Source organism: Perna viridis, chromosome 1 (assembly GCF_037379345.1).
Source record: "Perna viridis isolate PV_CMFRI_1.1 ecotype Kerala chromosome 1, ASM3737934v1, whole genome shotgun sequence".
NCBI lineage: Eukaryota > Metazoa > Mollusca > Bivalvia > Mytilida > Mytilidae > Perna > Perna viridis.
Genome location: NC_142445.1, coordinates 5,925,221 through 5,942,818, shown reverse-complemented (window position 1 = coordinate 5,942,818; position 17,598 = coordinate 5,925,221). Strand labels below are relative to the sequence as shown.

General features: G+C 32.6%; 2 protein-coding genes and 1 long non-coding RNA gene across 6 annotated transcripts in view; 1 reads left to right on the top strand and 2 right to left on the bottom strand.

Moving 5' to 3' along the window:
• The window catches only part of LOC148626994 (neuronal calcium sensor 2-like), a 95,174-nt gene extending 92,793 nt beyond the window's left edge, over window positions 1-2,381 (bottom strand). Inside the window, exon 1 of one of the 2 annotated variants that reach the window (XM_088565184.1) lies at window positions 2,298-2,381. The gene's annotated coding sequence lies outside the window, so the exon portion shown is untranslated. The remainder of the gene's footprint in view (window positions 1-2,297) is intronic. The other variant, XM_088565230.1, reaches the window with a different exon arrangement.
• On the top strand, window positions 350-16,121 carry LOC148626992 (actin-binding protein IPP-like). 3 transcript variants are annotated; one of them, XM_088565092.1, is made up of 7 exons: window positions 350-601; window positions 4,081-4,151; window positions 4,775-5,028; window positions 7,844-7,972; window positions 12,041-12,895; window positions 14,262-14,485; window positions 15,827-16,121. In XM_088565092.1, exons 2-7 carry the CDS (start codon window positions 4,120-4,122, stop codon window positions 16,055-16,057), a joined length of 1,725 nt encoding a protein of 574 aa, XP_088421218.1. In that variant the 5' UTR covers window positions 350-601; window positions 4,081-4,119; the 3' UTR covers window positions 16,058-16,121. The 3 variants fall into 3 exon arrangements, with proteins under 3 accessions (XP_088421218.1, XP_088421209.1, XP_088421227.1); XM_088565083.1 differs by lacking the exon at window positions 350-601 and adding an exon at window positions 2,388-2,486; XM_088565101.1 differs by lacking the exons at window positions 350-601; window positions 7,844-7,972 and adding an exon at window positions 2,388-2,486.
• Window positions 8,416-11,221, bottom strand: LOC148626993 (uncharacterized). The gene is made up of 3 exons (XR_015919433.1): window positions 11,072-11,221; window positions 9,857-10,416; window positions 8,416-9,334 (listed from the first exon to the last, which is right to left on the bottom strand). It is a non-coding gene; the product is annotated as an uncharacterized LOC148626993 (long non-coding RNA).
• Window positions 16,122-17,598: the final 1,477 nt, after the last annotated feature.

The following is a 17,598-nucleotide window of genomic DNA, read 5'->3' as shown; positions in this document are numbered from 1 at the left end:
CTTCAACTATCTTTTCATTTGTTTTTAAATTTATCAAAAACTTTTCCATTTTCCAATAGTCCCTCCCATTGAAGTACTTTACAGTAACAAAATAAGTACTCCATTTCTGAACTCATATTTTAAAAATAAAATTATATTTCAACAGATTCATCATTATGAAACAAGAAAATCATTTGCTTCTTGTTCATTTTTATTTTGACAATAAACAACTAATTTGCAAGGTAACAAATCTTAAATTACCAAGATAATTTAGTTTGAATACTAATACGAAATCAGGACCGTCACCTAGGTTTTGGCACATCCCGTTTACAGGAAATTAAAATGGCAGATCATTAAAGAACAATGCTTTACAAGTCAATAAAATTGTGCATATCATTCCCTTGACATATTCAAGCTAAACTTCTTAAAAATGTAGGGAACAAATTTTAATGTATGATGTTAAGGGATGTTTTACTAAATAACCTGTTGGCTGGTTAACATTCCTTGGAACTTGCCAATCAAATGATGGTCGCCAAATTGACGAGTGTAAGCAAATGAGAACTTGCCAAAATAAACATCTACTCGTATTTGGTGAGCTGGCAAGCAGTGGTTTCCCACAGTGGTGAGAACAATTGAAAGACAATGAACTTGCCAGTAAATTTGTAACAATAACACCCAGGATTTGAAACTAGATGGGGTCAACTCTCCAATGGCCCCTAAAATTTGTTGTGAGCTACTAAAGTACCTACTGAAATTTTAAAGAACTAACTGGCAATCAAAATTTAAGCTGATGGCTACCAAGCTAAATTTTAGGTTAAAACCCTGACACAGAATGTCATATTACATTACTTTGAGCGAAAAGACAAAAGAACTTCTGAAAGAATTCTTGCGAGGGTAAAAAAGGCATCTGGATCAGATGAGATGTCTGATAAGTATAATGTTGAAATGTTTACCAAGGTTCAAAACTTTTTGATACAGAGCAAACGCTTCAAATTAACAACCTAAATTACAGTTACTTCTTTAGAATAATTTTAAAACTTGGTTATGAACTGAGTAAATACTTAGAGCATTATATATTATCTACCTCTTCACTCTACACCTAACTCAACAAATGCTCATTATGAGCACTAGAGCACTACTTCCTTGAGCTATGCTATATATACATTGTATCAATAACATAACTATTATTCATGATTTCAGAAGACAGATTAACATAAGGCTTTAAGTCTTGTTTCTGAATCCTGTAATTAATTTGCTATAGTTCATTTTATTCTATTGTTTTGACTTGATGTTAAAAAATGCAAATTACTTAATAAATATGTTTATGATGTTTGGGGGTTTTTAACGACCTTGAGTACCCTTAAAGGTCTCTCACTTTCTATGTTAGTTGTTAGTAGAACCAACTAGTGTTGGTGGTGGAGCCCAGCCTTTGGGATACTTGACCGAAGAACTCCGTCAGTGTATGTCCTACTAGGGGCTGGGCTACTGCGTAGACGCTCTGGCCTACTCTCAGACCCTACGTGGGTCTGGGAGCATTTCCCCACCCTGTCTTGGAAGCAAGTCTACAGAAGAGTGAAATATGTTTAAACTAAAGGCATCTTCCGACATAATTCACAAATACAATACTCCTTAGCTTATAGCCGAGTTCTTCATGATGTCATCAGTTACCTGTGATTTGGTTTTGGTTGGCAAAAAATCCATTGACAGGCATAGGGCAACTTTAAATCATCATACCTTTTTCGTTTCTGAAGATAATTGAAAAATTCTTTTTGTGCCCTACACTGCCAATAAAACTCTTTTTACCCACAGAATTTTTAAATAAATATTTAGTAAAAAGACAATATGAGCATAGAATTCAAAAAATAATTTTACATGATAATAGAAGTTTACATATAAATATCATTTCAAATTCAAAAGTAAAAGAGTTAAAAATTCACATACAAAATATGAATTATTTTATCCAAATGAAACATTTTACAGAACCAAAATTGATATAAAATAACAAAGCTATAATAAAGTTTTGAAAAATGGGATTCTAATCATGAAATTGTTAATTGTTTATTTAGTTTTTATTTGCCTATCAATTTGATACTTAATAATATGCAAATTAGTGAATATGCCATCACTAAAGAGATCGGCGAACACTCCTTTATTAGAATCTTGCGATCAGTTGAAAAGCAAGTCAAGGACTTATATTAGTGAATTGTAAACATAATTTAAATCAACTGTAAGTATTTAGGTATATAAATAGTTTGAAATGTGACAAAAAGATGGGTTGATAATCGTGAGTGGAGCAGACAACTTTCGTAAAAACATACCTACATTATTGTATATGAACTTGTGAAAAATTGGGTTTACCGCGGTTGAAAATTAAGTTAGTGGTTGTCCCCCTTGTCATCACTATTTTCGGAACATCTCATGGCTGTACCATTATTGTATTGATGGTTAACTCAGCCTTTCCTGCAATGGTTTTGATCGATTATTTATGAAGAATGCACTTTTTATAAGTACAGTTTTATAGATATCTCGTTCTCCTCAATCCGTTCGTAAACGATTTATAGTAAATGGGTTTATAATAAAGACACAGACAGCCAGCTAAAAAATAAAACCGAAATTTCGTCTGATCATTCCAGGCTCAGCCTCAGAGGCAGGGGCAGGGGGTCATGCAGCCGCTAAACTCACAGGTCACAGGAGCCTATAGTTGAAATCATATCAATAAATGTTGTACATTGCCCTGAGACACGACTCAGTTGTCAGAAGGAGTCTCCCTGAACGAGGAGGGAGCATCTCTTGCATATGCATAGTACATGTATATTATGATTATGAATTATTATGTCGAGAATGACCAATTTTGGGAATAAGCTACAGTATACTGATAAGTCAGTTTTGAATACAGACTCACAGCATTTATTATAGAAATAAGTGATACAACAACATATGGTCCTTTATCAACTACATTAGAGGCATGATTTTGGTGCTACATAGCTGGGAAATCGTAGCTCTTGATCTTTTTTTTTTGATTTTGCAATCTAACGTTAAGATAATACAAAAAAATAGTTAGCGCTACGTTTCGCAGCTAGGTGCTACAGTACCTGAACCGATCCTTGCAACAAAAATTGTGATCGGTCATCGATCACCTATCAGTTTCTGGTAAGTCATCGATCTGTCAAACTGATCCATTATACCAGTGGTCGCATCACTGTATTTTACAGTTTTTGCTGTTTTCTTTGTCAATTTTACACATATTTACATAATGTAATAGATTTAAACATCAATTTATACTTATATTTTACATTTCTTTCATTTCAGACAGATCTTACGTCATTTTATATGACAAAACTGCGATCAGATCGGTCACCGGTCATCGATCCGTCAGTGATCAATCAGTCAACGATCATCAATCCGTCAAATTGTTGCACGGATTGGTTCAAGGACTGTACATTTAGAAGTCTAAGCCAGGCAAAGTCTAAAAATCATATTAAAGCTATGTAGAATCAAATGTATTTTAGGGTCTTGACTAGAGATGTGGTAAACCCCAGCAGTCTTGACAGTTAACAGAGCAGCACTTATTTCCTCTGACCTGAAATCCTCATTTTTTTATTTGAAAATTGAATTCAGGTCAGGGTCAGAATGATGTGCTACCATTGAAACACAGTTACACTTCCGGGAAATGATATATATCACACGTACAAGTACCTTGTTCTATTCCAGATTAATCTTCCTGAAACTGTATTCATTGCAAAAATTTCATTTTTATTGAAGTCTTGAGTCATTTTTTATTATGATTATCTGAGTTTGACAATTTAAATGTGAATTGCTCATGACTTGAGTTTGATGCTATTTGTTGAGTTTGAGGCTGTTTGTTACTTTCAAAAGTTCAAACATTCACTTATTATTAAGTATGTCATTTCCAACAGAATGATTCTATACCACTGCAAAATATGGAGAGCATTATTTAACTATCAAAATTAGTCTCATTTTTCTGGGAATACACTGCAGATCAGTGTGTGCACATATGTTTTATATAAAAGCACAACAATATTTTGGTTGACAGAAAATTGTTTTTTTTGACCTTTCATATTACTAAGATTGTTCTTTTAGGTTTTATATTTGGTGATGTAAAACATTACTAACTAGACAATGGATCATGTGGACCAAATAGAAAGTAACAGGTATTATAATGATAGTTAAATTTACTTTATGGTTATTGATTTTCAAGGATACATGTATATGACAAACTTTGTAATCAGAAACAGTTGAAATAAAAGATGCTAAATGAAAAATATTTCTGTGAAAAAGGTAAAATATTGAGAAAGTACTGTAATTTGTGGATACCAATTTGTGAATACCATTTTTTGTGAATTAGTGAAGAAACACAAGTTAGTGGATTCTTGAATTTGAGGTTTTCAGGTTTTCAGTATACACATCAATGGGAATCTCCTTTTCATTGGGAACCAAATTTTATGGTCTGGCCTACCCATAAAAAACGTGAATGATAGTACTTTCACATATGTTGTTCTCCAGGTTAGTTGCTGTTCCATGTAAGAATGTATTTAATGAAAAATGACATCGATTGAAGTTGTATTCTTAGACAATGACAGGAAAGGGGGAGAACAGCCTATTTAAGTCAAGATATGATTAAAAATTCTTACTTGATCTTTTGAAGTCAATATAGTATAAATAATTGTAAACTACTGTTAGTAAATTATTTAAACATTTCTGTTGAAGACTGGAAAAAGCAGTAAAGGATATTGCCCCAAATTCAAATTATTAAAGATTTATTTTTCCATTTCAGAATAGCTTTTGAAAATTATAGGAAGGAGTTCTCCAAGCACCTTCTCCAGATAAGATCAAATAATGAGTTCTGTGACATTGACATCAAGGTTGACCATCAGACATTCAGGGCGCATAAAGTGATCCTTGCTGCAGGTAGTACTTACTTCCATGCAATGTTCTGTAGCGGTATGGTAGAGAACGATGCTGATGTAGTGACCCTGTATGATATGGATCCCAAGATCTTTGCAGTTCTGCTTGATTTTATTTATCTTGGTAATTCAATCATTTTTTAGCTTACCTGGCCAAAGGCCATGTGAACTATTGCCACCACTTGGCGTCCGTCTCGTTGTTGTCCGTCTCGTTGTCGTCGTCCGTCATCGTTAACAATTTTTTTAAAATTCTTCTCCTCTGACACTACTTGACCATTTGGAACCAAACTTAGTATGAATGTTCCTTGGGGTATCTTGCATAGAACTAATGTGGGGATTTTTGATTCTTTGAAAAACATGGCTGCCATTACTAAAAATAGAACATAGGGGTCAGACAGTAGTTTCTCCCATATATCTCCAAAACCGTTAGGTTTAGCCAAATTCTGACATGGGTATAATTGTTCAACATGGTAAGATCTATCTGTGGTCAAATTTTCATTTTAATCTGTTATGCCATGTTGGAGTTATTGCCCTTTTTCGACGTTTTTTTTGCTAGTTTTAATGTTATTTCTTTCAAAAATCTTCTCCTCTGACACTAGTTTGGACCAATTGAAACCAAACTTGGTATGAATGTTCCTTGGGGTATTGTGCATAGAACTGATGTTGGGATTTTCGATCTGTCGAAAAAATGGCCACCGTTACTAAAATTTGAACAAAGTGGGCAGACAGTAGTTTTTCGCATATATCTCCAAAACCGTTTGGTTTAGCCAATTCTGACAAGGTGTTAATGGTGTTCAGCATGATGAGATCTATCTGGTCAAATTTTCATTTTAATCTGTTAAGCCGTGTCGGAGTTATTGCCCTTTTTCATTGTTTTTTGTTGTTGCTTTTTTTAATGTTATTTCTTAAAATCGTCTCCTCTGACACTACATGACCAATTGGAATAAAGGTCTCAGTAACTACTTCTAATGTTTCCATTACTTTACATGTTAAAAAAGTAATTTTCAAAGTTTCACTGTGAATTCCCAGGACAAATGACATCTTAAAGTTGCATACCGTTGCAAAGCTTGGAAACTAAGGCTTCTAAAATCATTATGCTAATGGTACAATGATTGTAGAAATTCTTCACAAAATTTACTTGAATAAATAATACTGAAAATCTACATTTTTACCATTTCTGCTAACTGACAGCATGGAGGCAAATTACTCACTCATGTGAACAATATTCATACACTTTTGTAGTTAATTACATATATGATTTTAAAGTATACACCCTCAGCTTTATTTTGGCTACTTTTAATCATAATATACACAAATAATACAATTACAATGCATATGTCTAGGTTCAGTGTGTTTTGGTTCTACATAGGGGGGTGGCCATTGCACCAGGAAGTGGTTAGTGAGACTAAAACTGGGTATGAATGTTCCTTAGGGTGTCGTGCATAGAACTGATGTGGGGATTTTGATCCGTCGAAAAAACATGGCCGCTGTTACTAAAAGTAGAAGTGGTTAGACAGTTGTTTTTCACACATTTCTCCAAAACCGTGAGATTTAGCAAAATTATTTCTATAGCTGAATTGACCCTTATTATAAGGCCTTCAAAAGTCTTCAGGAATCAAAGTTGTCAGGTGACTCCTTGTAAGTGTAATTGCCCTTGAAAGATGAATTTTTACAGTTTTCAGCCAATATCTTGAAAACTATAATAGATAGAAAGAAACTTTCTATCACAGAAATGATCCTTTTGACAGTCCTACCAAAGTCTTCTTGCGTTATAACTGTTGGACAACTCCTTGTTAAATTTATTGCCCCTTGAAAGACAAACTTTAACCAGGTGAGTGATTCAGGCTCTTGGGAGCCTCTTGTTATGTTAAATGGTGATTTTGTATATGACTGAACTTGTGCAACACTAATGGAAATAAATCTTAATCAAAGATAAATTATTAAATTCTACATTATAGATTGGCACCAGTAGGATTTAAAATGCTAGTTACCTTCTATTTATCATAAATTGTCTTCTAGAATCTTTCTTAAGTATAAAATTTCACAATATGCAATAAGTTGCACATTTTTAATAGTATCGATAATATAATATGTTATCATCCATAGTGTGATATGTAGAACAAGTGAATAGAAATAAGTGTGTTACCATTATCACATTTATAGGAACAGAAAATTAGGTATGGCACTGGTACTGTTATTTTAGAAATCTCTGCATTGACAAACAGAAAAACTGCAGCTAGCCAGAAGGGGTGTGACAATTCCGCTTCATGACAGTTCGATACATTTCACAATTCTTGGCTGACAATCTTATTCATTTTGAATTCTTATCAGATAAATCACAATGGCATTATTGCTACAAAATTTCAATGGATTTAAAAATGACAAATCGTCATGTCCATAGGTATAGTCTAGCCTATATCCCTTTATAGTTTCAGCAAATCTAAATTATTTTCTCATAGCAAATTAAATAATGTTTTAGATTAAAAAAAAAAAAAATTATGTAGCTATTTTTTCTCCATTTTTGACTTCTGGTGAAGCTAATTGTGGAATTGGATTAGGATAGCAAAAGCAGTTCCAATATTGTATTCCAGATCATAATTGGAAAGATGATGATGCACCAATGCACAAATAGATTGTTACCCCTTATAAGCCAGATAGGATGAGATGTGATGAAATGTCAAGGTCTTTAAAACTGGTATTATATTGTTTATTTGCAACATGGAAGTTAGTGAGGGACCCTTATATGCTTCTGTCGTTCAAACTTATCTTGTGGACAAAACTCCTCGTAAACAATTAGATGAATTTTGTTCAGATTTTGAAGGATTGATAGGCACAATATCTATTTGAGAAGGGGAGGTAACTGTGTGAGAATATAATTTTCAGGATTGTTAGTGCACAGCTAATATGATTGTCTTACTTCCTGTGGTTGTTTGTTTTAGGGGAGATAACTATAACAGAATATAATTGTCAGGATTTGCTGTACTCAGCTGATATGATAGGATTACTTCCTGTGGTATCTATGTGTGTGAACTTCCTGAAGGAAAATATTCAACCATATAATTGTATAGGTAAATCTATAAGATAATTATATTCAAATGATTTAACAAAAGTATTTAACATTGATTTTGAATCCAGATTTCATACCCTTAAAATTAAAGCTAGTGGCACATTCATGGCGAAATTGATTTTTGATGCACTGGAGGGAATGACAATTTTAGACTTTTTTCCTTATATGTTAACTAAAAAATCTGAAATCCGGACCGAAAGTAAAAACACCAGACATCTCCTTTGGTCTGACGAATTTCGCCATGGCTGTTGGCATACAGCAAAATAATTGACAATTTTTCAGGGAGGGTCCCAGAAGAGGGATTTGACCGCAAAATCTTGACGTCTTACAGCTTTATTAAATAGCCTTAAAATTTGCTCAATAGCTGTATTTTATGGTTTTAGTAGGTTTTTGACCCTACCATTTATAACTGATTTTTTTTTAAATTTGAATCTGATTGTCAGGGAGAAAGTAGTAAAAAGGGCATTTTTTCTGCCCCTTTTGTGGCCTTTTGCTGTTGCTATGGTAATCATGAAGTCTCTACATCATGTTTCTGGAGACACTCTGTCATTAAATATTTTTACCAAGTTTTAGCTTTCTTGACCAAATTTTAAGGATCTGCAACATTTTAAATTTTTGGCTAGGATCTCTTGTGTAGATAAATTACACATCAGCCTAAGGTAAAATAAACAGAAAGGATGAATGACAAACATAAATATAGACTAAAATGTATTGAAAAGTAAGGCTTGTCAAGACTGTAATGGTGTTACTGTATACCCAGCGGGCTCGCCACATGGATTCAATGTTGAAATCACGTCAGTTCTCAACGTGGAAACAACATTGAAAAATGGTATTGAAATGAAAATTGAAATGACGTGGAAATTTGGTGTAGAATCAAGGTTACATTATGACTTAAAATCCACGTATAAAGAATGTTGAAAATTTACTTAATATCCACATTGAATTAAGGCTGATCCTTAACCGCAGTGATTAAGTTGAAATAGGCCATGTTATCACCAAGAAGTTTTTTATTTATTTTTCGTTTTAGTTAGTGATGTAACAAAAAGTTTTCTTATATATTTTGTTGAATCAACATCACATGCCTTTGAAACACTTCTGAAATAATATAGCTTCTCCTTATTCTGTCTACAGCATACCAAAAAAAGTTTGATCTTAATATTACATGTACTAACAAATAACTAAAGGTAGAAAAGCATATCCTTCAAAACTTTGAAAGTTTAAACTGATATGGCAATATTAACTTTGTAAACCTTCATTGTTGTTTTTATTGTAATATGTTTCATTCTTATAACATTACACTCACAGTAACAAAAGACTGCCATTGCTATATAAATATTTTATTTGGAATATACAACTTTTTCCTCTGAAATAAAAAGTATATTTTCTTTACAACCATGCTTCAGATAAATAAACCCTTATTTAATGTGATAAACTCTAATTTTTAACATTACTGCATTTACATATTTTGATGTATATTTAATTAATGCATGCAATTTGTGCATTGTCCATCTGTCAATTTTTTTTAAGATTTATAAAGATTGGATTGGTTATTTGGTCCCAATTATTTTGGTATTCCAGATTGAAACAGAGTTGCTAAAAGTCCTTGTAAAATCATGTACACATACTGTTGACTTAACAATATTCTAGAGCTACTGAAGAAAATGTACAACCTTAATGTACATCTACATGTTATGCCCGAGATTCCTAAATATCATTACATTCCATTGATCAGTTAGGGAGGTGTTGGGCTCAGGAGATACAAGAACTGACAAAGAGACAATTAGGAGGTGACATGCAGGTTGTGATTTCTATATGTTTAGCAAGGGAATATAAAGACTTCATCCTTCAGTTTATAATATTAATAACATGTTTAATATATACTTACAACAACAGGTTTGATTACATTGTAAGCTCTTCCATGTGTTACAAATTCTTTCTATACTATATTTATTCTCCATGCCATTGAAGACTGTAACTTCTTTTCAACAACTCAATGCTACTTAAGTGTCTTGGAAGTAAAGGTATATTTGATAAATTCTGATAAAAAGCAAAATAAACCATTAAAACAGAAAACATCTCTTTGCAATAATCCGAATCAAATAGTTTATCAACATGGAATAAAGTCAGCATCGAATCAGAATTCCCTCCCCTTTTTTCGAATAACAGTAATTATACTAAATTTATCATTACATGTATTAACACAAACTAAGATTATAAATAAGTAATCATGTCACATGTAAAATAAAATAACTCACATACTGTGAAAGAAGTGGGTCAACCAACAGCATTTCTCATTCTTCGCAATCGGTGTTTAATTACATCTTCAAATTTTAGTAAGCGGCCTGTCAAAAAGCGTATGCGTAGAGTGAAATTTAAAAATACCATTCGGAAATCCTCAGCCATTTCCGTTAGATTATATTGCACTATTCCCGGTAGGTATACAAGCTGAAAGGCAGAGTAGTTCTGATTTCATTTAGTACACATTGGCGGTAAATTTCAAAATTATTTAAAAAGTTTGTTTTATCACATTTGTTTTATCACAAGTAATCAGCATCAGTGTAATTGCAATGTTTTACAACACTTTACAACTATTTAAACTCAGTTTGGATGACTGAACTTTTCTATAACAGTAAGGTTTTTTTATTATTTCTATAATACTACTCTGAAGTGGAAAAACCGTGGATGAATCAACGTTGAAATTATTGACATCTCTTCAATGTTGATACCACGTCGACACATCCACTTTGATTTCATCGACATGGAAACATTGTAGACATTACATCAAAACATCAACATGGAAATAATCCACATGGATACTATATGGAATTAACATTTATCCACGTCACCATGAAATAACTTCTGTGTTGATTCAACGTGGAGTTCCCGCTGGGTGTGAAGGGGAGATAAGCAATATCCTATGAATACTAAGTTTAAAAAAATATTACACATGACCCTAAATGACAAATTTAATTAATGTCATTTCCTTCTTCCCCACAAAGTCATTGTGCTTAAATAACAACATAACAAAAGAATTGAACCAGAATGATAAGAGGCAGGTGTGATCTGTGAGAGGACTAATTTGAATATAAAATAATCGTACCTTTTACAGTTGTACAACAACTAGGATTTATTTTTCTTCAAATGTCAACAATACTATAAGATGTGAGACACAAATAGATAGACATTTTGTTTTTGTTTTAAGTGTAGATATGAAACTAGTAAAGATCTTTACTCGATATTACAGGTCAACTGTCTGTTAGACTGTTATCAGGCTCTCACTGCTTATAAGGTCAAAGGTTAAATTTGTATTGATTACCATTAGGAGGACTTCATTCTCTATCTTTTTTCATGGACAAATAAGGAAATAGTTCATGGGGGTATGGGTATATTTACATATTGTCTGGGTCTATGTATTTATACCATTTATTATTATACTCATTATGGCCTTTATATTTTACACATTTCTAATGCGTAGTAAAATATGATCAAATACATAGACCCAAGCCATGTGTAAATGAGTACAACAACATACCTCCATGAATTATTTCTATTTTAGGGAAGTAGACCTAGGGTAAGGGACACAACTCTTATTTCATTTTGTTTTAAATGAAAGGTTGATAGGCACATTCCAGCTGCATAAAATTATATTACTTTAAACACTTATTTGAAGTAGCATTGTTTGTTTAAAAAAGAATAAATAAATATTTACTACAAAGAAAGGATTACAATAAATTTATGCAAGATGATCCTGCACTTGACAGATGATATCAGACCCTATGCCTTTGGTAAACCATTGGATATAGTAGCTGACAGAAATTTTATTGGAGTTCAAATAAGTATCCAATCATAACTATATGGGAGATCAACGAGGAAAAATATTCCCAAAGCAGATAAAAAGGCATACCTGAAGACACTGGAATTAAGTTGTTATTCAGCATATTCAAAGGGATATAGTATCACGTAACTTGTCCTTTGTCTACGGTTCAAATAATACAGAAAGCTGACTGAATATTAGCCCATTTCCCTCGAGAAGATATCCAGAATAACATATATTATTTTATTTCTGCAGGTATCTTTGGTTGTGCTGATACACCTAATCTTCAAGGCTTACGACATTTTTCAGAGGATTACATTCAAACTAATTTTAATAAAGTAACAAAAGAAGAAGAATTTTTAGGTTTACCACACACAGAAGTTATGACATGGCTGAAAAGTGAAATGATTAATATTGCTGAAGAGGTTGAGGTGTTAGAGGCTGCTTTGTATTGGACTGAACATGATGTGAAAGAAAGACTTGATGATTTGAGGGAATTGTTAGACTATGTTAGGTTTCCTCTCATAAACCATACACAGATGCAGGACCTCTTCAGTCGTCATGTGAAAAACAGATGTGTTGTTAATGCTGTGAGAACCTATTTAAAAACTTGTGATATTTTGTCAAATGATATAAGGTCATTTCCTAGGAAGTCTTCTACTAGATGTATATATGTGATTGGTGGATATTACCGACCAAATGATGGTAGATGGAGTGATGCTATTTCACTCAAAAGTGTTAACAAATATGATTTATACACTAAAACTTGGGAATCTGTTGCAAGCATCTCATACCCTAGAAACAAACATGGTGCTGTCATCCTTAATAGAAAGATTTATGTTGTGGGTGGTGAAGATGATTTACTCATGCATAACAGTTTGGAAATCTTTAATCCTCAGACAGAAACATGGTCTGAGGGTGCTCCATTAAATTTCCCCCGCTGTGGGTTTGGTTTGTGTGCCTGTGATGGTAAGATATATGCGATGGGAGGTTGGATCGGGAGTTTGTTAGGGGATTCTATAGAGATGTATGACCCTGGTGAAGATAGCTGGGTTCTCTATGCTAACATTCAACGTCCAAGGTTTGCCTGTGGTGTTACAGAAATGGAAGGTATGGTACATTAGATAACATTTCATTGTATAACAGTATGTACTAATTCATATTGCTGTGAATGATTTCTTGGGAACTTATACACAAAATCGCTCCCTTGTCCATACAAAAAATCCTCATGCATACTAAAATTTTGAAATTAAAAAAAAAAAATCCCTTTCAATTGCCCAGAAAATTTTTTATCTGTAGGCAAATTGGTCTAACCCTGAGTTATATCAGATTTTTATTTATCATAGTGATGGATTTGGTTTCCTACTTAGTTTTGGTTTTGAATACTTCTTGTATACAATTAATTTTTGGATTCAGATATTTCTATATATTGGATTCTTTTAACTGCTCCCAGTTTTTATTGGAGTCCGAGTTGCTCCTTTGCTTTTGTTACTTTGTATGTATGATTTTAGTTACTTTATGTTCTTTGTTGTGTATGTCTGCTTTCCATGTCTGGTCTTTGTCCCTGGATTACATTCTTTTGATTACCATTATATCCTTGGTTCCCTTGATTACTCTTTAAATACTGCTACAGAAAACATAAGTACAGCATGTTGAAATTTGCAATATTATATATGATTGGTATCTTTGTATTTAATAACCACTGGATCAGTGCCACTGTAGTCAGAGTGTCTGACCCCAAATTACATTAGATTTCATTTATCATAATTATCAAAATTTGAACAATGGCAAATGTTAAAGTACATTGTACCTAAAACGCTGAGGCTTCATTCTTTGTATTGGATATTGTATAACCTCTTGGTGATGGATTTTACTTTCTATTTTGATGGTTTTTGTTTTGAGTACTTCTTGTATACAAGTAATGTTTAGATTTAGATCTTCATATATTACTAATGTTGATGAGAGGTTACTCCTTGAAACATGTCAAAGCCATCAAAATTTGCAGTATATATGATTGGTATTTTTGTACTTTATGTTTCTTGATGAGTAAGTTTTTGTAAGATATATTTTTACAATATTATCTCTGTTCTAAACAATTGCATGTATCTACATTGTAATTACACATTAGAGAAGAATTTATTCACAGTTAAACACTGAAACATTGGGTTATGTCCCTTGAATATCTGTAATTGCATCATTTTCTCAGACATGTTGTCAATGCTTTAGCAAGAACCTATTTTAAAGAATATCTTCAAACATTTTATGTTACATAGAATGAGTAATTTCTTGAATCATTGAGGTAAATAAAGCTGTAATAAGATTGACTTAAAATATTTTTTTTCTTTCATCATAAGTCAGATGTATCATTATCTTGTTGACTTTGTTCAAGTACTTGTACATTGTAGATTGAATTAAAGAAAAGTTTTAGAAAAGAAAATCACAGTGACAATACACAATAATATATTTTATTTAATAGGTATGATTTACATGGTTGGTGGCACAGATACTGAAAGTGGGTCAGAAATTTCGTCTTCTGATAGTTTTAACCCTGTCACTAGGGAATGGACTGAGTTGGCTGACATGAACATTATAAGATCTGATATGGCTCTGGTATCATTAGATGGGTATTTGTATGCCATTGGAGGATTCAATGACTATGATAAAGAATTGAACTCTGTCGAGAGATATTCTCCTGAAGATGTAAGATGTAGATAGTTGTAGGGTTAAAATGTTTGGAAGTAGTTTATACCTAATACTGTCCTAGATTGTCAAACATTTTCTACAAGATGAAGATGGATACACATACCATGGAAGTTTGATTTTAAATAAACACAAAATCACTAATGTTGATGATTTTACAGGATTTTATACAGATTATATATATATATGTATTTGTTATCAATTAATTGTGGTCTTTGGAATTTCTTTAAAAAGTTGTATAAAAGAATATTTATCTGACATTCTTTCACATTTTAAAAAGAAAATTAGGGACCTTCAGACTAAAACAATCAAAATGCCCATTGTCCTTTTGTAGATTATATATCCATTCTTGTTATAGAATATTATCTCCCCAATCATCTCCCTTGAAAGAGTCTTTTCAGAATAAATGTAATTTTACTGTAAACACTATTTGCACTTTGAAAAAAAACATATTTCCCTATGAATTTGCAAGATGACGGAAAAGATGCTTTGTATAAATGGTATGTTACAAATCGAGGTTCACTGTGTGGTAAATTATTATTGGCTTCCAATTTTCTATGAATAAGACTTTACTGCTTTGCAAGATTTTATATACATGACATAAAGTGTTATGTCTTTTGGTTATCGACTGGACCAGTCTTTAAAACTAGCAGGTTTTAATAGGAAATTATTTTACAAGTATATTACATGTATCACTGATAAGGACATGTCCAGATTAGAAACAGGCAGATCGTGATACATCTGACAAACTTTGACAAAGCATTGTACTTCTAAAAGTATTCTACACTCTTTAGAAAGACTTATGAATGAGATTGAGTGATGAACATGTATGTGTAGGGAAATAAGATTTAACTGATTATGAAGATGACAGGAATATTTTGAGTGAATTTTGAATGATTCTTTCTTCATTATCCTGCACTGTTAATTCAAATGGCTTGTTTTCTACCTTGTTTTCTAGGTTATGTTGTTTTTACATTGCATTTACTGTGAACCACATTTTTGCTGGCTGTATATTTTTTTGCTAAGATTATAGTGTAAGAAAAAATCTTGAAAAAAAATTGTGGAAAAAAACATGGCTACATGTAAGGCTGTAAGATGCAAAACTAAATACATTTGTACATGCAGTACCCAATTTATTCGATATACTGAAATGCAATTAGTCTACAACATCAGAAAGTTCTGAAAATGTTTTTAATACTCCGATCTATACTTTGTTATAGCATCATTATGGTCATGAAGAGCTAGTCAAAAATGAACTCAAATGTAAATAAATTTAAAACCATATTTCATTTGTTTGTAAAGAATTCAGTGCTATAAGCCTTATTTTTATAATTCTTTCAGAATGTATGGACACTTGTATCACCTATGTCAGAGCGGAGATCGGCACCGTCAGCTGTTGGTTTTAATGGACGATTGTATGTTATTGGTGGCAGCCAAAGAATATTAGACAATCCATACACAGCTCCTATCACATTACAATTAGTAGAATGTTATGACCCTCAAACCAATTCTTGGTCAGAATTAACTCCCTTGCCAAAGAGTAGAAGTGAGGCTGCAGCTGTTGTTTTGTAATAAATACTCTTTCAATGTTCAAACCATGTCTTTCATCACATAAAAAAAAATTGTGCCAAATGAGTGCATTGTATTTTGTTGTATTTTCTTTAAACTAAAAAAAAATGCAGTTGTATGATTATATAATGTTATGGTGCTGTTGTTGTCTGTATTTGGTTTCTGGACAATAATTAGTAAAAGTACATGAATCTCTGATAAATTGTACCACAAAGTTCCATAACAGACAGACTGGATTTGATGATGATGATCCTAATTGTTGAGGAATTTGGGTCCAAAAGGCCAAAATCAAATATTTCTTTAATTTCCTGTCAACTTGAGTTTAAGTAAAATGCATTTTTCATTATGATATTGTACCACAAAGTTCCATACCTTAAAAGGAGGGTCAGGATTAATTTTTGGGTTATTACCTTAACCATATGAAAAATAAAGGGTAAAAATGAATATAGCATTTTTTCCTGATTTCTGGACAATCACACGAGTACCTATTAGTATATTAACCTTTATGAAATGGTATTACACAGTTCCATACAACTAAAAGACATTGCTATTTAATTCAAGGGGGGGTGCTAGGATTATATTTTCTGTCCTTTCCTTTTTTAGCTCACCTGGCCGTAGGCCATGTGAGTTATTGTCATCACTTGGCGTCATTGTTAACAAATTCTTCAAACACCTTCTCCTCTAGAACTACTGAATAGATTTGCATGAAACTTATAATGATTGAACCTTAGTGTATTTTGCACAAAATGAGTGTTTGGATTTTTGATCAGTTAAAAAACATGGTCGACATGACTAAAAAGAGAAAGTGTTCGGACAGCAGATTTTGCATATATCTCCATAACTGTTAGGTGTAACCAAATTCTGACATAGATTAAAGTAGTCAGCGTGATGAGATCTATCTGTGGTCAAATTTTCGTGAAAATCTGTTGATCCATGTTGGAGTTATTGCCCTTTTTAGCTCACCTTGCCAAAGGCCATGTGAGCTATTGCCATCATTTGGCGTCATCATCGTCCATCGTCGTCGTTAACAATTATACAAAACTCTTCTCCTCTGGAACTACTTGACTAATTAGAACCAAACTTGGTATGAATGTTCCTTGGGGTATCCTGCATAGAACTGATGTGGGGATTTTTGATTCATCAAAAACATGGCCGCCATTACTAAAAATAGAACATAGGGGTCAGACAGTAGTTTTTCGCATATATCTCCTAAAGCTGAATTCTGACTAGGTAAAAGTGTTCAGCATGATGAGATCTATCGCTGGTCAAATTTTGGTTTTAATCCGTTAAAGCCATGTGGGAGTTATTGCCCTTTGTATAGTTTTTTGCATATATCTCCTAAACTGTTAGGTTTAGCCAAATTCTGACGGGGTAAATGAAATCTATTTTTGTTCAATTTTTCGTTTTAAGCTGTTAGCCCTGTTGGAGTTATTGCCCTTTTTCGACGTTTTTTTTTTCGCTATTTTCAATGTTATTTCTTTCAATAAACTTCTTTGATACAGACCAAGTAGAACTAAATTTGGTATAAATGTTTCTTAGAATAT